This window comes from Scophthalmus maximus, chromosome 18 (assembly GCF_022379125.1).
Source record: "Scophthalmus maximus strain ysfricsl-2021 chromosome 18, ASM2237912v1, whole genome shotgun sequence".
Lineage (NCBI taxonomy): Eukaryota > Metazoa > Chordata > Actinopteri > Pleuronectiformes > Scophthalmidae > Scophthalmus > Scophthalmus maximus.
Genome location: NC_061532.1, coordinates 13089659 through 13113557, shown reverse-complemented (window position 1 = coordinate 13113557; position 23899 = coordinate 13089659). Strand labels below are relative to the sequence as shown.

Genomic DNA, 23899 nt, shown 5'->3' with positions numbered 1-23899 from the left:
GATAGGGGATGCAGGATTTTATCTCACCTTCTCGGAGTGCTGAAACTGCCTCCAGAAACTCTCATACATTCGTTTGGTGGTCTTCTCAGGACTACACACCATGGTCTTGATATAGATCTTAAAGCTACGGTCCAGGAGCTGGTTTATCTCTCCGTAATCATAGTCGTCATACCTGAGGATCGCAGAAACCATAACAATCTTAGCAACGGTCACGACAGTGCTGACTGAGCATAAACACCCTGCATTTCAAAATTAAAGATAAATCACACGATGAGTATCTGGCGACGTACCTGATGCCAAACATGCAGTGAATGTAGTTCCAGATAGCCCTGCGCAGCATGCTGGTGTCCACATCCTTGTGCGTTGCCATGGTGTTGTAGGTCAGGTTGTAGGCCATCTGGAACTTCTCATCCAGCATCTGACCGACATCGGGATACAGGCGGTTGACCAGAGAGAAGCCGTGATCCTCCCAGCTGTAATCCTGTAGAGACGAGAAATAAAAACTCAATAAACAGTCCTTTTCGGTGTTCTGAACTTTAATTTAGTGTAGTCGGACTAAATTTAATCTTATACCTGGACTCTTAACGTGGGCACGTGCTCCCCCCTCCTGGAGAAGTCCTTGTAGCCATAACTGGGGTCCTCAAAGTGTCGGGAGATGTCCCTCGAGGGGACGCCCTCCTCGTCCTCCGCCGTGACCACCAGCATGCTCTCCGTCTTCTCCCTTTCGAAGCGAGTCGCCATTTCCTCCTGGCTGGCCTCCTCGTCGTCGCGGCACTCCTGCAGCTGCTTCATGCGCTCCATCAGCACCTCCACCTCACCACACACCTCCTACAGACACCAACATCCGCGGTTAAAGGAGGAGAGTCAAGACAACTTCTTTACATCACAAGTGCACAGATAATATCTGTGGCCTGGATATAAGTTACAAACTTTCTCTTGTTCTCACTTTGCACACACAGTCAGTCCCTCGACAACTCACCTGGTTTCCGAACAGGTCGTCGTGGTGATTAGCATGACCGTTGCCGTTGGCAATGTCACACACGCAATACTGGCTGAGGGAGGGGGGTCTGAAGGTGTGTCCGCCGTCGCAGTGGATCTCGGGCATGATGCCGCAGCCGAACGTGAACGAGGCGAGGGAGTGGTAGTGTGTGAGGAGGACCACGGCGTGGATGAGCTCGGCGAGGGACCAGCTGTGCTCCTCGGCCTTCAGAAGGCGCTGGAAAAAAAATTTTAAAAAGGGAAAACTTTGTGAGTGAAGTTAACCGGAGCCAAATTATGATCCAATACCGCTGACCTTTTATAAAGTGGGAAGATATGTTTTCACCCTTCAAATTCTATTTACTGTCTCTTTCAGATTCCTGCCTCACCCCCCCCCTGCCTGCCGACCCATCCATCCTCCCTCTCTGTCACTACACCTCTACTGCTAAAACTATACAGCTGCAGCCATACGCCCAGCCTCCACGCATGATCTCAGCCTGATACGCAAGACTTCATGTCCACCCTCCAAACCCATTCCCTCACCTCGATGTGTTCCTTAGTGAGGAGCCAGGGTCGGTGGGCCAGGATTTTGTTGAGCTCCCCGAGCTGCTGCAGTTTCTGCGGCGCTTCGTCCAGGCCGTTCAGCCACTTCAGATCCCCCCCGACCTGGAGGAAGTCGTTCACATGCAGGTTGACCAGGTAGGAACACTGGTGTCTAGCTGCCGCCTGCGGGGGTCAGAAAAAATAGAGAGAGAGTCAACTACTTTATAGAAACCCGGACTCACGTCATTTGAGAATCCACAGAGGGTGGATTTGGCCGTACCATGATCCCGATGTAGTGTCGGTAGTGCAAAGATAGGGGTCCGTCCATCTGCAGCAGGTAGTGCTGTGTCCGGAGGAAACTCTCCAGGTACTGCGGGTGGAAGCCCATCACCAGGGAAATGTTGTCCAGGCGCCGGAGGGCTGCGAACGCATCCTCAAATATCGACTGTGTTCTGGCGTCCACTTTACTGACTTGAAGAATCTGATTAAAGAAGATAAACATTTAATTACATTTTAAAAAATGGACCTATTATTTGTGACATGGCTAATGGTTTTGAAAATCCGTAGCAGGATCGCCCTACCTCTTTTTCAGGGATAAATCTGCTTGGTCCGTTACCCAAGGGTCTCGGGATCCTTACTCCCAAGTCCTGCAGGACAAAGAAAAAGGGAGAAAAACATTCAAAATTTAAACTTAAAATACTTTGAAAAGCAGAGGAGACGGCAAACATCACTTCTCATGTCTCCTGCAGTCCCTCTACTGTCCCTTTAACGCCTCACCAGAAAGAGAGAGAGAGACTTTCATCGATTTGTTTTGTCAGACACCAGTGAAAAAACAATGCAAAGATATACAACTATGATTTTTTTTTTTTTTTAAACGTAATATAATAAGTTTGTATCTGCTGTCGAACAGTGGCCTGACGTCGGACACACCGTGAATGCAACTATTTGATGTAAACAAAAACAAAAAAAAGAAAAAAGAAAAAAGGATAAACTCTGCACGTTCTGATATCTCATGGATCATGGATCAACATCAAAGAGACAGTTCACTCGTCCTCTCGTGGAACACATCGGCGGAGCTGAGACCTTCACGATGCCTCGGCTTTGTCCGGTAACTTTGCGCAGCTTGTCGAGACATGTCCCCCGAGCGGGGCAGGATGGATGAATGAATGGACCGCGACGTGTGACTGTGTTATTCACCACTGACACCGGGTAGAAAAACGTCCCCTTTTGTTGTTAGTGTCAATTAAGACGTTTTCGCTTTTTTTGGGGGGCTTTGTGAAATAGATGAAACACAGATGCCCGACGCCCGAAAACTCCTCTCGACTCGTAAACAAGCCTGGACAAAAGACTGCACTGCAGCTCGGTGCTTTCAAAAGGGACAAAGAAAAAAAGAGGAGGAAGAAAAAAAACACACAGAAATGACCTGGCGACATGACGTCAGTTGAAAAACCCCAGCGGTGCATGCTGTTTTTGGAATGAATGTCATATTTGTTTCTTTCCTTCGCTCACCTTTTTGCTGAGCCGTTCACAATGGGAACATGTCTTTAACAAGCCTGTCACCGCGAAACGACTGTTCTCCACGTTGTCCGCCGGTCCGACTGCGTGCCTCATCTCGTGCCCTGGACCTCTCCGGGTTTAACTTCTTATATTTTTAGGGGGTAAAATCGCCTCCTGGATCTGGATGGCTCTTTTCTCCTCCGCCTCCTCCTGTCTTTGTTCCTTGAGGCACTGGGTAAAGTGCTCGGCAGTCAGCTGTTGCAGAACACCAGCCTCCCCTCGCGCATACATTCGGTAAATAACTCGGGGCGCGCGTGACCGACGCGCTCGGCGGCCAATTGCGTCGCGCGGACAGCCTCCCGGGCGGCCAATGGCGGCGGGAGGAGCACGTGGGGGGCGGGGCCTAGCCCGAGGAGCGAGGAGAGAGGAGGGAGGAGGGGGTCCTAAACGTGAGCAGCTAGCCAGGGAGAACAATCACCCCCTCAAAGAAAACATCATCACTTCTCTCTCATTCTTTTGTTCCCTGCTGCCATTGATCATGATTGAGTCTACTGTTTGTGCACCGCTCTTGTGTGTGTGTGTTAAATAATGGCAGCAATCAATTGCAGGTGATTGTGCTACTTGACTTTGCATTCCAATCACTCCGATCAATAATTAAATCAATCAAGGTGATATGGAGAAACCAGGATGCCAGGGATGCCGGAGTTTATTGCAACATTGCCAAATCAAGGTGGGATGGGGGGGGGGGGGGGGGGGGGGGGGGGGGGGGGGGCGACAGGCGTGTATGTGCGCTATACGTGTGTGTTTATCGATGCATTTTGGTGACAACAACAACCCAAAGTCAGCTCTAGCTATGCAGCAGCTAGTCGCCCCCCCCTCAGAGCCCCAGCTCTCCTCGGTGAGCTGCAGAAGACGAAGGTGTGCAGAGATCAGCATCTAGCACTAGATGGATAGCTGCAGGACCTGCTGCTGCTGCTGCAACAACAACAGCAGCAGCCCAGTTCAGTTGGTGGTTTTGCGCCGCAGCCTATCAGACCACAGACAATGCCATTCCTCCACCAATCAGCCGGGGCCTGAAGGGGAGCTTTAAAAGCCAAGAGGAAGCAAGAGATAAGGAAGGCAGCTCCTTATGGCTTTGTTTGTCCCAGCTCGACAATAACACGCTCACTGGAACAGTGTATACAGTAACTGGTTTATCACACACGCTGCGGTTAGAGAGTCAATAGTTACTGAGAATTATATTTAGATGAGATTGACTTAAAAAAAACATGCGCCCCAAATCTGATACTACTTTATAATGTCCACCCTAATTTCCTTCAGGCAAGTCTGCTGAGGAAGGTTTTCTTTGTGGTCAGAAATGGTGCACTTGTCGTCTCTGAAATTCCTGGTAGAAAAACAGATACAGAAGTTGTATTTTTAATGTAACGCACATGTGAGCCAAGGGTTGTTTCCCCTGCGGACTGCCAGAACTTACCACACTTACAAAAGCATCCCGCATATTGGTCAGTGTGTGCACACACACGTACATGTATGTGTGCTCCACATCACGTTTCTGTGTGAGATTTCAAAATAACACGTTTCACGAGCAAAAATTCCAACAAAGACTCATTTTGTGGCGAGAGAAAAAAAAATGACGCGACAGTTTCTACTTGTGATGCACCGTCCTCGTTTCAGTTCATCCCTACTGCAACAGGTCTGATGAGGTTTGACGGGGTACTCCACTCGGTGGAAGATGAGAAAACCAGACAAACCAGTGTTGGGAAATTGTTCATAATGAGTTAAGAGAGGAAGAAGAGCGGATGCCAAGACAAGACAAGTCTGCCCCTGTGTATTTCTGATCAAGAGTCCACCCCAGTGTTTAGCAGCTGACTGCAAGTCCTCAGCACAGATAGCTAGATAGCAGAGTATTCAGCAGGTTCATTGTGTGGACAGCAACCCCCCCCCTCCCCCACACCACCACCAACGCCGCCCCCCGACAGACTCTCTCCTGATGCCACAGGCTGGAGTGCGGGGCAGCAGTAAACATGTTCCCAGGGCTGGAGTCAGCAGTCCCAGGCCTGCCAGGAGCCCCATGGCTCAGCAAAGCTGCAGAAGAGGCTGGTCAGCGTTCGGGCTTACGACACACCAAACCTTTTCACATAAAAGCGCTTAGGCTCGGGGGTCCAGCCTCGCGGACAGGGGCCAAACACTATTGTCAGAGGGATGCACCGACTACTCTGTGGGGCTTTACTGTACTCACATCAGGGATCTGACTCTCCCTCTCTCGGTGTGTGTGTGTGTGTGTGTGTGTGTGTGTGTGTGTGTGTGTGTGTGTGTGTGTGTGTGTGTGTGTGTGTGTGTGTGTGTGTGTGTGTGTGTGTGTGTGTGTGTGTGTGTGTGTGTGTGTGTGTGTGTGTGTGTGTGTGTGTGTGCGCGCGCTTCTGGGAAAGATTCACATATTCACTGAGGCTTAGATTATACCTCAAGCTAATTTTCCTAACCCAGTTCTGCTAACAAGTTTAAATTGTTTCTTTTTTTTATTACTTTATTCACCAGACAACTCAAAAACAAGTCACAATAACACAAACTTAACGATATCATACACAGTATGCTCAGATAAACACACACACACACACACAGTTCCAATCTCTGCCTCTTCAGGTGTGTTTGAACTTGTCACATTTAACTTTGTGTCTCCATTGTTAGAAAACACAACACATATTTGACTCTAGACTTCACGTTCGGTCTGGCTTAGATTACGAGACCTTGTCTGTTCATTTTTTGCTTTTGACCTCTCGAAATAAAGCCATATATATTTCTGACCCATCATTTATTTGGGGTTCGAGTCACAAAGGGATAAAAGGTAAAAGATAAGTGGAAAGATGGGGGAAAATATGAACATTATTTAGTGCACCAGAAATATGTTTCTGTTGCTTGGCGTGATAATCATCTTGCGATGCGGCCTCAGCTGTCTCTTACAGTCAACCCTTTATGGGAGTCCCGATACGCAGGTTGAAAACCGCTGTTCTCTGATGTCGTCGGTAGCTCGTTCAGAACACGATGTGACAGATCAACCACACTGCAGGTGTCTCGGGGCACAGAGACCCACATCTTTGGGCGTCTTAGTTATGTGACGCAACATCAGTGAGTTCGAATGGCATTATTCTTTAACAGCTAAGTGATATGACTAAATAACTAAATAAGGAAATCATACAAAGAAAACAAAATCACCGCCAAACATGTTTGTTATGAACGTGCTTCAATGGATGGGCATGCAGGGGCTCTTGTTACTCACTCTTTTAAATTTACAGGACAACATGGCCCCAACACAGCGACTGATTAGGGGCTAAACCAGTGACCTTTTAGCTGTGGGATGGCCGCTAAAGCCGACGCGCCGCCCTGGAGATGTGACTGTGTGAGTGTACACCGTACGTGCATGTGTATGTGTAAGGGCGTTTGGAGTACAGGGGTTAGGACAACACCGGGAAGATAAGTTATGACAAAGGGAAACAACAGGGATCATCTCAGATTTGTGAACATCATCAGGTCATCTGGTGGAGGAAAGGCCCCGAACAATGGACATGTTTCCACGAGAATTACACTAAAGGTAATAGAAATATTCCCCTAAAGTGTAAACGCCAGGAAAGTTGTTGAGATTAATAGTGTTTTACATAAGTATGTTTTAAATTTGCATATGCAGCCAAAATCAAACCAAACAGGCTCACCTAAATAGGAGATCTTCCAAAAAATGGATAGCATGAAGAAGAGTATTCAGAGTGAGACAGTAAGATTCTTGACGTCAAAAACAAATGAACCGATGCAATACTTAAAAGTGTCATTGTGTAGTTTTGAAATAAAGAATGTACCATTCAAAATTAATAAAAATAATTACCGGTTTTGGCAAAACAGCTTTTACGTGGTCTGGTATAAACTTTTTTTGACTCTATGACTCCTCTCTCTAACACCACATTTGCACATTTGCTCTTATCCCAAATGGTTACTTGTGGTCATAGAGGCTGTTGTTCAGACAATGTTGCGTAAGCTCATTTCCATGCATGAACCAGTGGCCATGGCAACTTTTTGCATACGGGAGCATCAGCACATACACATTTTCATGAAAGAGGAATCAGCAGACGATGTAGAAGTAGAAGAGTCTTTGGACATATTTTGGTGAAAAACACTAGACAAGAACACACTGAGCGTAAAGATAGATGGCAGAAGAGTTGATAACATGGGCAGGTTCGACTGTCATGTTACGGTTGTTATGACTTTTTTCTTTTCTTTTTCAGCAAAAACTTTTTATAACTTTGACAATGTTTGAATCCACAATTCCTCTTCAAATCAAAGCTGACCTCTGCCTCTGTGCTCCCTGAAGGCACAACTGTTCAGGCCTGTTGAGTTGAATGTTTCATACTGGAAAAGATAGTATCACTTTGAAATAAAGCATGAAACCTGCTACGGAGGGAGAAAAAAACAAAGACTTTGCCCTGAGGAATTTAAGGGTTAGTGAAGTACACCAGTAAACAGATGCTGCGTGAGCAACAGTTGCCATGTTTGCGCGGACAGAAATCATATTACTGCAGCATGTGGTATAAAAGAACACACTAAAACAACTAACAATTAGCAGTTTGATGAAGATCTGTCTTCTGTCAAAACTGAGTTCACTAAACTTTTTTATAGGAAAACAAGCATGACAGCTACTTTCTCAAATGCCCACAAAAAGCAGTTGTTTTCGCTTTATGGGTGTGGAGCAGAATTAACGACAGCTCTAAACCGATAAAAGGAGGATGATAAAAGTTAATAAGATTAGAAAACAGAGAGGGTCCCGTGGCAGGCGCATAAGCTCTGCACATATGTGTCTCAGTGCTGCGGATGCTGTGTGTGTGTTTTTTTCTTTTCTTCGTGCAGTAAGACACGGCGGAACCGCAGAAAGTGTGGGGATGTTCAACAAGTGGCACAGGTCCACCAGACTGGTTCAAACCTGACCTATCAGTGCACAGAGGAGAGGAAGCAGAAAACTCTCGAACACTGACATAAGCCTAGCAACAGGCTTCCACCAATCACAGGGCAGAACAACAGTCAGAGGAGCCAATCTTCTCTGGTCTCTCTCTCTCTCTGCCGCTCTTGTTTCTGTGAAAGAAAAAAAGAAAAGAAAAAGGAAAACAAGAAAAAAAAAGTTCTTCCGAGGTATGAAGTTCACCGAAGAACCCAATTCGGGCTGTTTCACGCAAAGTTTCCACTTTTTGCGTTTGCCCAGTTTTTATTTTTTTGGTCCGTTTGACTTTCTCGCACAAAGAAGTGTCAAAACAAATGTCTCGTCTAACTTCACAGCAAACACAAAACCATGTGGTTCAGCTTATTCCAGAGGCCGGGCTCACGACAACAGCCGCTCTCCTCTGTGAAAAAAACAACCCGAGATACTTTTTTCCATGTAATCTTGTCACGTTGGAACTTTGCAAAGAACGGACTGAACCGTACAGGAGTTAAGTCAATTCATTTGAAATAAATGAAAGATGTGAGTTCATAGCTCCAAGAGTGTGCACAGTGAAAGAGTGAAAAAGTGCAGACTCAGAGGGCATCCCCCACCCCGCTCTTCAAACACAGCTCTCGGTTAGAGTCTGTTCATCTATCACGGAGCATTTAACTGAGCCGACTGGAGGGTTAACCCTTACCTGTCCTGCGGGACGCAGGCTGCAGACTAATCACCTTACAGGGCAGTGACCATCCTCGTCCTAAACCTGGTGCTAGGTGGTCAGAACCTGTCGATCATGAGCTTCAGAGTCAGACACGGGGCTTGATATAGTGTGACTTTAACCCTCGTTTTCAAACAATGAAAAAAAAAAAAGACTCATGGGCCAAAGTTTGATCCGTGTGGGAACGAACTGGACCAGAGTTGCCTTTTGGCCCCTTTTCTTCTCCTTTTCTCCCAGTCGCCTCCTCTGTGATCTCTGTGTATTCTGGCAGGCCATCAGAGTGGAGAGGTCTCGCCAAGCGCCGGCTTTCCTGAGGGGAGAGGCGTGCCCCCCCCCCCAAGACCACCGGGTCCTGGACCAGCGCACACCAACACTGGGAGGAAGCAGCGTTCCCTGGATTCTGTGAAACGCAGAGGAACTGTGGAGACCTCAGGGAGCACGCGGTAAAGAGTAGAGACAGGAGAAGAAGAAAAAAGTACAGATCGAGGGGGAAAGAGGAATCTGGGACAAAGGATAACCCTTCTTTTAGGACTTTATACTGCCAGGCGTAAACGTGCATATAGAGGATTCCATAAATAATCTATACGTGGATGACAATCTACGGGGAAAGGCGTTGGTCCTGAAACCCCTGTGAGCACGTGAGGAAGAGCGAGTTCCCGGGGATGTTATTCTAACAGGGAGCGGGCAGCTGTCACAATACAACAGGCTCCAAGAGAAAAGATCCCATAGAAAAACAGAAAATACCAAACCCTCCCCGGCTATCTTTAGCCCGATGTGACACAGTCGCCACAAATCAATGAAAAACTCTCCAATTTGCTTCGCCTGTCCTCTTTTCACTTTTTCCAACAGCGGGTCTCTCTATTCCTATAATAACAACTCCCACTGCATCGGAAGGTTTACCCACGGGAAACACAGGTGATAGCACCGAGGGGGGAGTCCAGAGGTGCTGCCAAAAGTTCAAATGACAAAAAACCCAGGGTGTTGTGAAATGCGACGGGTTTTTTTCGGATACTGACGACATGCGCGGCGAAATCTGGGGCAGGCTTATCTGGACTAATCACGTTATCCAAAAAACGTGGGACTAACAAAGCTGACCGTACATCAGCATTAAGACGCTGACGGCCCCCAGGGGAAAACAGCTCCTCTGCCCTGACGCCGCCGTGCGCCTCCTGGCATGCACAGCTGTTTCTCTCTCTCACGAGGCCGCGGCTTCTGCTGACCGAGCGAGAAGAAGAAAAAAAAGAAGAAAAAATTCATCTCACTGGGAACCTGGCCAAAAAGTTTTTCATTCGTCACCCCGTGCTCCTGAAACACTGCCACACCGGCACAAAGGAGCCAAGTCTTCACGTGTTTCTGCGAGGACAAAGAAAGGCCACGATTCAAACACCGAGAGGCGACGCTTTTCATTACAGCAGACTAACTGCGCTCCGAGTAATCAAACGTGCGCCTCTGAATCAAAGGTAATAAACACTTAAAGAAGCCGTTGAGCCGAACGAACAATTTTTGACATTGAGAGACATTGTGGCATCGCAGCTCAGACGGCAGACGAAAACAGACACCGATAAGGTCTGATGTAATACGGCAAAGATTAGAAACTGTTGCGCTAATCTGCACTTCGTTTCTTCTCCCCATGGCGGTTTCACTTCTGCCCTTCTCCGCTTCCCCCGTCTATTCTTTCAATCTGTAACCTTCGCCGGGATGCATTTTGATTGGAAAGTTGAAGAGGGGGCTGTGATACCGCCGTACTTTAAGGGGGGAGTGGAGGAAGTGATAGGGCCCTAACCGAGCATTTTGGCCGTGTCCTATTTCTTTCATTAATAGGCAATGAGCCCCCGGTACTGAGTGGCCGAACAAAATGGCTGGCAGAACCTCGTTTGAGTGCGACGCCATGGCAACTGCCCCATTAATGTTTAATCGTTTATGAAATGTCCGTTTGATTAGGGTATAGAAACTCGATCACCTCGGTCTCAGTCCCCTTTCACACATCGCCACCGACTCATCACTTAGAGTAATTTAAGAAATCGTTTTTAGCAGCTGATGGTTTGTATGACACTGAACGGTAAAAACAAAAGAGATACAGCAAAGTGCAATGGTGGAAGTTTTTCTATTTTGTACATTCAGTTATAATTGCCTATTTGCTCAGACCTGTCCCCCGGAGTTACTGTTGCTGCACCTACTCATTTTTTGGTTTACACTTTCCTGCATGGCACATACACATGCAGATAACAGTGATAACACATAACTTGAGACAGTTTTATTGTTTGTATATTCAAACGGTTTTCAGTAACCAACGTGCTGGCCTGTGCTTGTTGTTGGAGCATTAACTTTAGCACAAATCCTTCCATATCCTCTCGGATGTCCTATAAGTGAACCATAAGTTCAGATTCAAAACACCGGTCCATGACGAGGGACAGGAAATATACACAGCGTAGTCAGCAAACTCGATGTGTGCAAACACAAGAGGGGCGTGTATCGACATACACAAGCTCATAATACACATGCACGCATGTTGAGAGACTATACCCAGCAAGTTCCTCAAAAATGAAAACATGAGGTTGTGTAGTGTCTAAAACAACAGCGGAGAAAATGCAGAAACTGTTTGCCTGAGCACATCATCTTCTGTGGCTAAAACATGTTCATACATTTAAACGGTCACGCAAAACGCTGCATGCTCAGTCATTCATGTGCTTCACAGGAAATTTATATTAATAACTACTTAAAATATGTAAAATAATAAGATATCGATAAGCAAAGATTATACTTGCAGTGGCAATTTCTATGCCATTTGTTATTCACATGAATAAAACATTGAGTTTGCAAGTTATTTTTTTTATTAAAACAAAGAAAATATGGTCATAAGAAAACGTGTGTGCTCTTGAGTTATTTATTTGAACAATTAACTTAAGTTAAACTTCTTCAATCCCTTTTTTAAAATGTACTGGGCTAACATGTCGGGTGTGTGACATGCGGGTTCTTAACGTTTACAAACTCTCCGTGGACCTCATAACCCTGGCCGAAGTGTGCCTGCATTGTGTGTGTGTGTGTGTGTGTGCGTGCGTGTGCGTGTGCATGTGAGTGTGCGTGCGTGTGCGTGTGTTTGTGTTGTCCTCTCTGTCTCATGCCACAGGTAGTGTTGGGCATATTTGCTCTGTGGTTAATCAATTACAAGCCTGTGGGACCGAGAAAAGAACAAACCAACGGCTAAAAATCTTGTGTGTATATATATATATATATATATATATATATATATATATATATATATATATATATATATATATATATATATATATATATATATATCTCCTTTTGGACTCCAGCCTATATACATTTAAAGTGTCAGATTGAATTCAGAGATAAGATGGTTTCTGTCCAGCGTGGAGTAAACTCATTTTATTACAGTGTTGATGAGAGACATTTGTCAGTTCGTGCCGCAAGTGAACAATTGCTTTTGAAATCAGAAAGTTTTACTTTACTTTAGTTTTTTTATTTTGATATTAACTCTCCGTACATTATCTCTGTAAGTGTTACTTACAAGTTCATCAATAACCTCTGCATGGATGCTGGGTGCTGATGTGCAATAACACACCCTAAACAGGTAGACACAGACAGGAGGGACTGGTCGTGTTTTTATTGGTGTCATGCTTGATAAAAATTAATGAATCTATTAAGGTGATAAGCTGTTATAGTGTGTGGTTTAGAAAATTCAGCTAAGTTGACAATGGAGCTATAATGCTGCCGATACTCACCTATCATACTTTTTGACAATATTTAAGTACAAATGTTTAAAAAAGAAAGGGGCAGGTTATACATCCATAAATTTATACTCACTATAATACTCCCAAAACTCTAATAGACCTCCGCTGTAGCCAAAAGTATGAAGTGACATCCCTCGCCAGTGATTATGTCACACATAATGGACTTCGGGGTTAAGGAGGGCATCAACAATGAACCAAAAGTGTGTGTGTGTGTGTGTGTGTGTGGGGGGGGGGGTGTTGGGGTGGAAAGAGTGATGAGAGAGCAAGGTAAGAGGACCGAGGGAGAGGATTATTTGACCAGCGTGCGAAGAGAAAGCACCTCGAACCTTATCATGGATAAGTAAACACTGCACACCGTCTGGAGTGACATCATTGTCCCAGAGAATCAATAACCAGCCACTTCCTGCTCAGCGGGAAAAATCGATGACTCTGTACACTAGATAACCTATTTGTGCCCACTCACCTGAGGAGGCACACACACATACACACACACACACAGACTCTAATGCAGAGGACATATGCACGGAGCATTAACAGAAACAAACCCGTTGTCACAGTTTTCATCAAGGCGAACAGTGCGGCTTCAGTGCAGAGTCAGCCCATTATGGGATTAGTTGCAGCCACAGTGCAGTGTAGGCCTGCTGTTGAAGTCTAAAGGGGATAATGGCTCTGCCAAATCAGATTTCCATCAGGTTTGCCACACACACCCACACCCACACACACACACACACACACACACACACACACACACACACCTAAAAATCCAAAGCAGACATGGCTCAGACCCAGTCCGCAAATCTCTAAGATGCCCCCTTCTTTCCTCAGAAGCATATGTCAACATCTTATTTCCTCCGCCCGCCTCTGGCTCAATCTACACTATATCATTATGCAATAAGAGCTGAGTTCAGGATTAAAAGGCAATCAAAATGAATAGTTGGGGCCCAAACAAGAACTATGACTCAAAGACGCTCCTCGTAAAAAATCTTGTCACCCGTAAACAACTGTCTGGTATGTGGTCTGTGCTTTGAGAGCCATTGACAAAAACTGTAACTGGATGTGCTCACAAGAGTCGTTGAGCTAAGCAGGGGAAGAAAAAATATATGCATTGCCCCCGGCTCATTTTCCTCTCATAATGTCTGGGAGGAAAAGTTCAGCAGCACGAGCAGCGTCGCTCTCAGATTGCTGCTGTTGCTGCAGCCCTGCCAAAGAGAGCGGCGGAAGAGCGGGCGGCTAACTGACAGGACTGGATGAGGGATAATGAGTAACTGAGCTCAATACAATCCCCCCATTACCTGTATGTGTGTGTGTGCAAGAGAGAGAGAGAGAGAGAGAGAGAGAGAGAGAGAGACAGAGCGTGCAACAGGAAGGAGAGGGAATAAGACTAAAATGGAAACAAGAGGGTGAGAAAAAAATATCAAACATCACTAATGCTGTTTCAGATCACACAATATATATATATCTATATATACAGCCTGAGTGAAATGTGAGAACAGAAAACAACTGACTCTTGCTCAGAAAAAAAGGGGGAGAAAAAAAACCTCAGTGTTAACCTCCTGAGATGACTCCGTTGAAGATGCATTTGCTGAGTGGGTGTTTTTTTTCACTCTACGCAGATCGGACTGGGTTTCATTACAGTACTGTATATTTCTCCTGTTGAGAACAAATTGTGTGGTTAGCCACAACAGATCTTGCAGTATGGTGGTATAACAAAAATATGAGAAGTGAATATGGCAACCTCCTCTGGTTTTCGCAGTGTGCTCTCAACCGGGGCACAGTCTGTCTGTCTGTCTGTCTGTCTGTCTGCCTGTTCATCTCCTGCCGAGACACCAAATGCTTTGTTTGCGACAGCACAGCGAAGACGGGCCTATGGGTAAAGACGGTCACCGATCAGGTTTACTTTGAGAGAATAATTTGAAAGAAGGAAAATTTGTATTAATTCAAATTAATCCCAACCTTTCTAATTAAAAATGCTTTGGCGGAAATAGAGGTTGATTTTGCTGCCGTCAATCATAGCCTGTAGCTTGAATCACTCTTACAGATGCAATAAAAGGTTTCATTTCTCCATTTTGGTAGGTTTTTATTGACGGAGGTACTGTGGGGGTCAAGTGGCAACCCGCCGCAACAACGTGGAAACTGAAATAGCTTTGAATAAAAACGGCAGGTCCGGACTTAACTTTATGGACAAAACATTATGTGAATATATATCCCAACGCTTGTAAGGTTTTCACGAGAAAATTCCATCTTGACCTTTCCCCACTTTCCACATAGTTTTCCCAACTTGTGCATGATGCACTGTATAACAATAGTGTGCATGGAAGTCTGCGTCTGCGTGTGCGTGTGTGTGATCATGTCTGGAGAGGAAATCTATTCTCTTGATGCACCACAGCAGAGTTTTGGCCTGTTGCCTATAAATCTCTGAACCTCCACTAACCTGCCTGTAAGGCAGAGTCTGCACACACACACACACACACACACACACACACACACACGGCACACACACACACACACATGGGTCTCTATGGGACTCCCACAGGAAAGCTTCACACAATACTTGGCTCACCTTGAGGCAAACGCACAAAATGCACACAAGCACACAAAAGACACATTCGCTGTGTAAAGGTAACAAAGTGCGTGTACGCGCGGGCGCGCACACGCCCGCACACACACACACACACACACACACACACACACACACACACACACACACACACTTGAGAGAGTCTCAAGCAGACAATGGACAGTGGAACTGTGCCATAAGAGAAGTCTGTTGTCCAGTCACTGGGCAACTGGGGCAGCAGATGGTCATCTTCCCTTCCACTAACACCAGCCGCGGGGAGGAGAGGGGAGGGGAGGGAGGGGAGGGGGATGAGGGGTGAGGCCCCTGCCTCAGAGTGAACACCTTTCACCAAGTACATGGGAATGACTCAGCCACAACCCATAAAGCAAATGAGCTGGACACTGATTATCTGCAAGTCTGCACAGAGTTGCGGCGCAGAGATGGAAAGTTTACGAGACCAAGATGTACTGAGTGCAACACACGGAGTTTGCCCAAGAGAGGGTTGTTGCTTTTCAGTGGCGTTTGAAACGAAATGAAGGCCACAGGCTAAAAATTCAACCAAACAAACACGGGTAAACCACCGGCGCGGCAGAATGCAGCAGCATGGGAGAGGCGAGAGAGCCAGCTTCGGTGCACAAAAGGCAAAAGTAGGGGAAAGGTCAATTCCAACATGAAGAAGAAGAAAAAGAATTGAAGAGCATAAAGGAAGGTTTCATTTCCTGTTGACCAGTTGCTGCCTCTCAGCGTTAAGGTTTTGATTGGAGGGCATGAATCTGTGTCTGTATGCAGAGGACCGAGAGAGAGAGAGAGAGAGAGAGAAAGAGGAGGAAGAGCTTCTAGCCTACTACGTCAGAGAATTGTTTATATTCTCCTCAGCCTTCGTTAATGGAGGAAGAAAAAAACCAAACCCCAAGCTTATTTTTCTTCTATCTGCTCATATTATGTAGCTTGTCAGGAGTCATCTTACATAAATAAAGGATTTGTTGGCAGGTAGGGCAGATGCAGGCTGGGAGACATGTGAGCTGATTTGTGCTCTTGCATAAAAAGATGTATAGCGCAGAAAACAACTTTGTATGAATGGAGGCTCTGTGCGAGCGCGGCACAGGGTGCACGCCTCCTTGAAGAAAACATGTTTGTTCGGGCGAGTTACATCACAGTGGAGGTATGAGAGAGGGAATAGAAAAGGGGGCACAAGACAGGTCGAAAGAAAAGGCACGGGGACGAGAAAGTGACAGAGCAGACGGGGAAAGTGGGACATGGGGAGAGAGAAGCAGAGACAGGTGACTAGTAGTAGAGTAAGTGGGTCATTAGATGTGGATGATATATTGCACATACATGGATTAGATACTGTACGTAACCTCATTTCTTCCACCTGACACACTTGTCCTCCCACTCCACAGTATACGTCCACCCCTCAGGACTGTTTCCCTGGCTTTTCAGTCGAGCCGTCTACTTCTGTCACTTCTCTCTTCTGTCAGTCAATACCCCCATTCATCGTCCAGCCGCCTCTCCTCGTTTTCTTCCTGTCTCCTTTGTTCATTTGCTTCCACGGTGCATTTCATCGGTGCCTTGAAGCAACGCTCCCGGAGCGTTGTTGTCGTTGGCGTTGTTAGTGGGACAGTCGACGCAGGAGTCGCAGCGCGCCTCAGGGCGTGACACATAAGTCATGCCACTGAGTGGCAGCTCAGGTCATGCCTGCGTTTGTAAGTGAGGCAAACAGATAGTTAAATGTTTTTTGTTGTTGTTGTGTTTTTTAAAGGTGAAGATTTACTGTAGAAGGTGTCTAACGTGTCACGACTCATTACGCAGGAGTGCCTCTGACAGCCAGAAAACAAACAACACGACTGTTTTCGATTTCTCCAATGTGCCTGGGATAAAACGGAACTGTGACGCTCTATTTTTTAACCCTCCCAACAAGATCTTTCTAAGAATGTGCTTGTGGATTCCTGAAAAGCTGGGGGCCCATCTGCAAGTCAGTACTCAACCAGAGTTCTGAAAAACAACATTGGGTGCCAAATACTTGCATTTGACTATGACCCTGCAGGGAGTCATAGAACATACTGTAAGCCACATCCCATCTCTCCCCCTCTCTCTCTTTGTGTACACCCCACCCCCTTCACAGAAAATACAGCTCTTGATAACATGTATTCAGATTTAGAGAGCGCAGCAACGGAGGGCTGGGGGTAATAAAAAGCAAGAGAGAGACAGGAGGAGTAGGAAGAGAAGGGGTGGGGGGGTGTAACCTATATAGTAAGCCATGTTTCTTTCCCTTCTGGGCTCCCAGCAGACTCGGCTTCAGTTTGATGAATAGCAGGCCCCCTCAAAGCAACAGATGCTACAGCTCAAACCCCAGCAAACTCGCCGGCTCTGTGAAAAAAGAAAAACAAAACAAGTCCAAAGCCCTGAGCCAAGGCCCGCCGCCACCGCTGTTAGACATACAGCACTGCGAGTGAGACCAGCACACATGTAAAAAAACAGGGGCCCCTCTGTGCGGCTCCGCAGCCCCCCTGCCACGAAGACAACCCGCTCATAGTGGGTTCCCCTCAAGTCCCCAGATTTCGCCGGGGAGGCACTTCTAGAAAGAGTTGAATCGTGCCACTGCCGTCCCAGCTTTCTGGTCAATTTCAAGGTCTTTTGCCTCATCGCTTTCTCATATCTGTGGTTAAACACCCAAATCATTGCAACTTTCCTTTTTCAAATCGGTACAAACATGTGTTCCCTGTGATGCCGACAGTTCCCTACCGCTCTGGAAAGAAAGGAAAGTGTATTGACTGTAATATAAGACGATGTTGTTGTTTTTTTCCTGAAACTATAGGTTTCAAAACTGGAGGTTGTCTTATATTTCAGGACTAAACGAGTATGTGTTCATCTCAATTTGAATGGTGAGAGTACCAGTGTAACTACGGTCGAGTGTTGTCGGTGTGGGTTGAAACCTGGTTGTGACTGGCCCCATGAGCCCTGTGGTGCGACTGTAACCACTCGTTTACAGTGCTGAAACACTGAATCGCGTGAGGGAGGAGGCAAATATGCTTTTCTGCGAAACACTGAAAAACCCTGGCTTCTTGAAAAGTGCTTTTCCATCTGAACACAAATTGTGTTCTCTCCCTCTAAAGCCAGACAGCGGAGAGGCCTTTCTTTGGGGAATTGTTTGGTGTTTTGTGGCCTGTGTAGGAGACTGTTTGAGTCTGAAGTGGGCCTGTGCAAGTTGTTTTGTTTTAAACAAAAAAGTAAATGAACGAGACACGCAGGCAGTGGTTGAGATATTTAGGTGTATTTAAGTATGAGTTGCGAGTTGCGAAAGAGTTGATGGATTAGGTGTGTTGATGCGACGGGCACTTCTTTAAGTGTGATGTTCGGGAGAGGCATCTGGCGACGCGCTGTCGACTGATACTGTAACAGAAAGAGTGTTATTTTAAACGTGCTTTAAAAATATCTGCAGCAGCCAAGTGTGCCATAGCTAGTCTGCATCTTATGTGGCACATGACGTCTGTATTTCTGTTTCTGTCTCCTGGTTTGCCTTCGCAGCGTCTGCTGTTAGGAATTTCTGCTGTATATTCTTCCTGTTTTTCTTTTGCCTCCGTCTGGTTTTTTATACATCGAATTTCCCATTTTCGAGACAAAGAATGAACTTCGGCAGTGAACCCTTGAAGGGACCGCTGCGGCGGCTGCTGCTGCTCAGTCAGCTCCAGCATGTGGGACATCTGTCTTGCCCTAAATTTACTATTGCAAAGATAGCTCTAGCTATCTCTGAGCGATTGTCTGTGTTGGGGAGCGTGATGAAGTGCATATTTCCCCAAGAGCATCACGAGAGCTCAGGAGTGGACCCAGGGCGAGATAGGGGACAGGTCCACCTATCAGATGGCCGCGTGATTTCTATGGCACCCACACAAACACAGGGAAACATTCCCATGAGCTCAGACAGGCCACGGCCCAGAGAAGCATCCAGAGGGTCAAGATACAGAGACACTGACCAGAGCTTTCAAAACACGAGTCCATTCCTGTCTGTCATATACACTACACTTCACGTTCAGGTCCCCAGATACTGTTAGAGTATAATATAACACAATGTTCATAGCTCAGGGGAGAAGCTCTGTGGCACAGGTGTAAGTCTACAGGGCTCTATAGCGCCTTTTTTTATTGCGTGGAATAAATATTGCACAATACATTTTTAAGTTTTTAAAGTTTGCACCGCTAACTCTTCAACAGTTCACACTTCATTGGGTCGCATCCAGTGAACAACACACACTCTCTCTTTATCCAGATTAAAGCAAAAATAAGCTTCGACTACCAGAACAACAAGCAGCCGGTAACAAGGTTTTTAAGGGACAAAACTATGGCACCCAGATGGGTCAAAACATTCCTGTTGTGTGATGTGTTGCAACGATATTTTTCAGCAGTGATTGAGAATGCTAACCACGTCAACAACTTAGGACAAAGTCTGGTCAGGTAAAAAGAGAGATAAAAAAAAATTCAAAGTGACCGGCGACAGATTGGCCTGCGACTTGATTTTCACAAGTGCTGACATCACCGTGTGGGAAAGTTACTCCATGTCCCCTTCTTATCCGTCTCTGACCTCATATGTGTCGGGCACTGGGTCACATCGAAACACAGCAGAGACGAAACTCGGTCCGCCTTTCCGTGTGCGCCCTCATCGGCACCTGAACGTGCACGTGTTTAATGCGTACCTGGGGTGTACTGTAGAGATAAATGGCAAAAATACACAGTCATACACAGCAGGTTTCATAGGGTTGGGAGACATGAAGGAAGCCCGACCGAGATTGTGGCAGCGCAGGAAGGAAGTGGAACACACCCCTGGATCTGAAAAGGAAGCAGCCAGGAAAAGAGGACGCTTACACAGGACGGACACGCACGCACACGCACGCACACGCACGCACGCACACTGTGTGTGCTGTGTGAGATGAGGTTATGGGATTAAAAAACTGACCATTGTGCGTATTAATGGACAGTGTTAATAGAACATGAACTTCTGGTACAGTCGTGTCAGTGTTTTCATTAGCTTGTCAGTTAAGATAAGGCAGACAGGAAACTAAGAAAATAAATTGATCTGAATGATCTGCAAATGCGTATGAGCTATTCATTAACAATAGTTCCCATATTATCAAACTGAGAGAAAGTTCAGAAAGTCCAGTTTAACATACAGTATAACATAACCACAGACAAAATAAATTACTGAAAGGTGAAAAAAGTAGAAAGAGTCTCCCCACGGTCTTTACCAGGAACGAAATTCAATCAGTCGAATAATGACTGGTGTCATTTTTTTGATGAGATGAGTGTGTGCGTGCGTGCGTGCGTGCGTGTGTGCGTGCGTGCGTGTACAAAATAGCTCAACAACGCAAGGATGGATTTTCACCAACCTCGGTGGGAATATTACTCTGGCAGGTTTATCTAGAGGATTAACTATTGGGGCTGATCGGTCAAAGGTCAAGCTCAAGGTCACCAAAAAGCTGGAGAGACTATCTAAAATGTATACTGCTCAGAAAAGTATTCCCCATCATATGTTATCATATGATGTGATGTAATGAAAAAAGTTATGAAGAAGTCAGAAAACGATGTCATGCATAATTTAAAAATGAGGTTCAATCTACAGATTTTTTTTAGCTTAACTAATCATTTGCTGGTTCAGGATGAAAATAGTCTGGATGATGAATATCTGTGTAATTGAGAAATTTATATATATATATAATTTAGGTTTATCATATTCAATGTAAATGTTTTCCTGTGTCTCGTACTGTATGTGTGCATTTTTAGAAAAAAAATTGTTTTCTCATAAAAAAGGGAGACAGCCAACACACAGCTGCATAGAGATCCTCAACAATGACCTGAGGCATTCAATACATGTTGAAAGCGAACAAACACACGTGCACACAGAGTTAAACAAGCAGAGTCAGAGAAGAGTTGTCTGGGGTCTAGGCGGGGTGCCGTTTCTCACAGGCATGTTAATGGACATGTCACCATGGCTGATCCCAACGCTCCTCACGCTGTCCTTCGACTGCAGGGTCAACAGAACATCGTGTCCCCTCAGGACAAGCCCCAATGATTGTGTGTGTGTGTGTGTGTGTGTGTGTGTGTGTGTGTGTGTGTGTGTGTGTGTGTGTGTGTGTGTGTGTGTGTGTGTGTGTGTGTGTGTCGAACGCGTGTTTGTCAAATACAGTATCTCACTTTGTTTCCTTTGACTGAAAAACTGTAAACAACCTCATTGTCTGCGAGCACACAAACAGTTTGTATATTCTGTATTGATGTGATTTCAGGCCTGTGTTTGTAACTGCTGCTTCAGGGGAAAAAAACTCAAAAGATAAAATTATACCTAGACTATGAATATTTTAATAGTTAATGAAAACTTCTTTGAGAATACAGGAGACATAAACAAGTGCCCCGCCGCGTCAAATGGTGAAGGCCCGCGCGCGTGTGCGCGAAAGAGAGAGCGAAAGTGGCTCTGTGTCTTTGTGGCTAATATTTTCCTGATCTTTGCTGCGTGGGGGCCTTGTCTAAAGCAGCTGCATGGGCTATCTGCCAAAACAACCACTCCCTATCTATCCTCTCTCGCTGTGACTCTTCATTGTCGATTCAGCATCTCCAACTCTGCACGTGTTTGTTTTTTTCTCCTCTGATTTCCAGTATTATCTCACCTCAGTCATCTCCAAAACTCCCCAGCAGCCCATTCTTCTTCTTCTTTCCCCTAGGACTGTCTTTTCCACATTTCCTTATGGAAACTACAGAAAGCCAAGTCGCCGACAATCATGAGGGGAAAAAAACCTTAAAAAGAAACAGACCTATCTGCTAATATGAGAAAAAACACACATGCAGGCGCACAGTTCCCACTGCCCCTTCTGTCCACTCTTTGTTCGGTTTCTGGTCCTTCCCTTTTATTTTGTGCTCATGCGTCACTGTGCATGTGTGTATTTTCCTGCACCGATGGTGTGTAAAGAGGAAACGCAAAAATATAAATTAGAGGACGCACCAGTGTGGGCCAGTGCAGAATGTCACACAGGAGCGTCAAAGTACAAAAAATAACGCCCCTCGCAGCAGTCGCTCTTACCCCGAGGTTACATAACAATGAAGGGCTGAAGAGGACAGGTGGTCACATGACCCGTCGCAGTTTGCACCTTAGGACATTTACCCAGGAAACACAGCTTATATTGTATGCATGCATCTCTAACTATGAAACAGAGGCGTGGTGTTTATGTTTTTCAAAAGATCTTGGTCAAACATTAACAATGTCCTGACTTGTAACTATAGATCAACTCTGTGTGACTGGAATATACTGTTAATCCAACTCACATTAAAGTGCAGTCTGGTCCAATACATAACTAAAGCGATTCTATCCTGACGTTTTTGAAGACCTGGAACAACTCAAGTAGAAACATGGAAAGTCGGACTAGAACTTAGACAAGGTTTTGTTCCCTGGTTTTCAAAGTCCCAACAGTTGTGCTTTTACATGAGAATACTGAGGCATTTGGTCTTTTTTAACATCGAGGAGGAAGATCAACATTTCTGACGGTGCAGAAACTTCCGCTTTTAAACCGTTTTCTAAAGAATAAAATTTAAAAGTGCCTCTTAAAGTGCACTTTACAGTAAGGGTATAACTACAATTAGTCTCATAATTGATTTATCTGATAAAGATTTTCATAAAATGATCAATTAATCATTTGTCGATAAAATGTCACAGAAAGGTACAAAATATTTTTTACAGGCAGCCACGCAAAAACCCAAGGATATTCAATTATGAACAAATAAGACAAAGAAAAGAGATTATTTTTCTGTTGATAAATTTATTTATCTACTAATTCTTTCTGCTCTGTGCTACCCACATATTACACAACATATGAGGAGAGGATAGTAAAGGATAGCTTGCTAACACTTTGCACTGACAACAAGGCACAAACCTGCAGAGTAGACAATATTGGCAAAGTTGGAAACTTGGTGCATGTGTTCATGTCTGTCTATTTTACACTGGAGCACCAGAAAGCTCCAACAGAACGCGATGGTAGAATTTGAACTTAAAATGGTTATAAATAGTAAAAAGTATGACTCGTCTTCTCATATTCCCTCCGGCGTGATTGAATGTTTTGGCAGCTTAGTGGCAATGTGGAATTGCTTAATGCAAACGTGATGAACTAGTGATTGCAGTCAATTTGAGGCAGGTCCATGAGTATGAGAATGAAGTTCGGGGGTGAGCAGCCCCCTCGACTCATCTCATCTGACAAAACTCAGATGTGGGTGGCGGAGCAGCTCAGGTTTGCCCTTCGCCTTCTCCCAGCAAGTGTGAATTTATGTGGTCACGGGTATGTCTTTGCATGTGGCTCATGTATACTTGTGAATGTTTACATCCAGCCCAATCAGGGTGGGGGAGGAGGAACTCGTTAGCCCCCATCTCCCATGTTTCCTGCCCCCCCCCCCCCCCCAACATCGCCCGAGGATTAGTCGGTGATCACCCCACTCTGCCTATTCTCTCTCCTCTGTGTGTGTCTCTCCCCGTCCCCTCGCAGCTCTGCCACCTCAGCGTTTGGGCTGTTTGGAAAGGAAAGCCCTCCGCCAGCTGCCTACAACAACAAGCCGACCTTAGTCACTGTCAGCGTGTGTGTGGCTATCAGAGTGTGCATGTGTGTATGTGAGAAAAGAAAAAAAAGAAAGTAGCTTGGTGTGAAATGACTACACAGGTATGAAAGTAATACAGTGAGAGCTCCAGATTGAAGTGTGAGATGAAATATTTAAATATCCAAGATTTGAGAGAGGGAGAGAGAGAAAGAGAGATATAATAAAGCTAATATTAGTGACAGTTAGTTTTCTTTTGTCCAATCCACAGTAGAAAAGTACAATTTGCTGGATTGTTGTTTATTGCAACTATTCTTAAAACCATTGCAACTCTTGTCCCTGTA

The 23899-nt window shown here is 45.5% G+C and overlaps 1 protein-coding gene across 2 annotated transcripts in view; it reads right to left on the bottom strand.

Annotated features, from left to right (window-relative positions):
- sesn1 (sestrin 1) overlaps nt 1-23899 on the bottom strand; it is a 47024-nt gene that overhangs the window by 2083 nt on the left and 21042 nt on the right. Inside the window, exons 1-8 of one of the 2 annotated variants that reach the window (XM_035617826.2) lie at nt 3031-3305; nt 2103-2168; nt 1802-2002; nt 1522-1704; nt 980-1216; nt 574-828; nt 291-481; nt 28-172 (exon numbers count right to left, since the gene is read on the bottom strand). In XM_035617826.2, the coding sequence (XP_035473719.1) occupies nt 28-172; nt 291-481; nt 574-828; nt 980-1216; nt 1522-1704; nt 1802-2002; nt 2103-2168; nt 3031-3132 (1380 nt within the window). In that variant the 5' untranslated portion in view covers nt 3133-3305. Of the gene's footprint in view, nt 1-27; nt 173-290; nt 482-573; nt 829-979; nt 1217-1521; nt 1705-1801; nt 2003-2102; nt 2169-3030; nt 3306-23899 lie in introns of those variants that run through there. The other variant, XM_035617825.2, reaches the window with a different exon arrangement.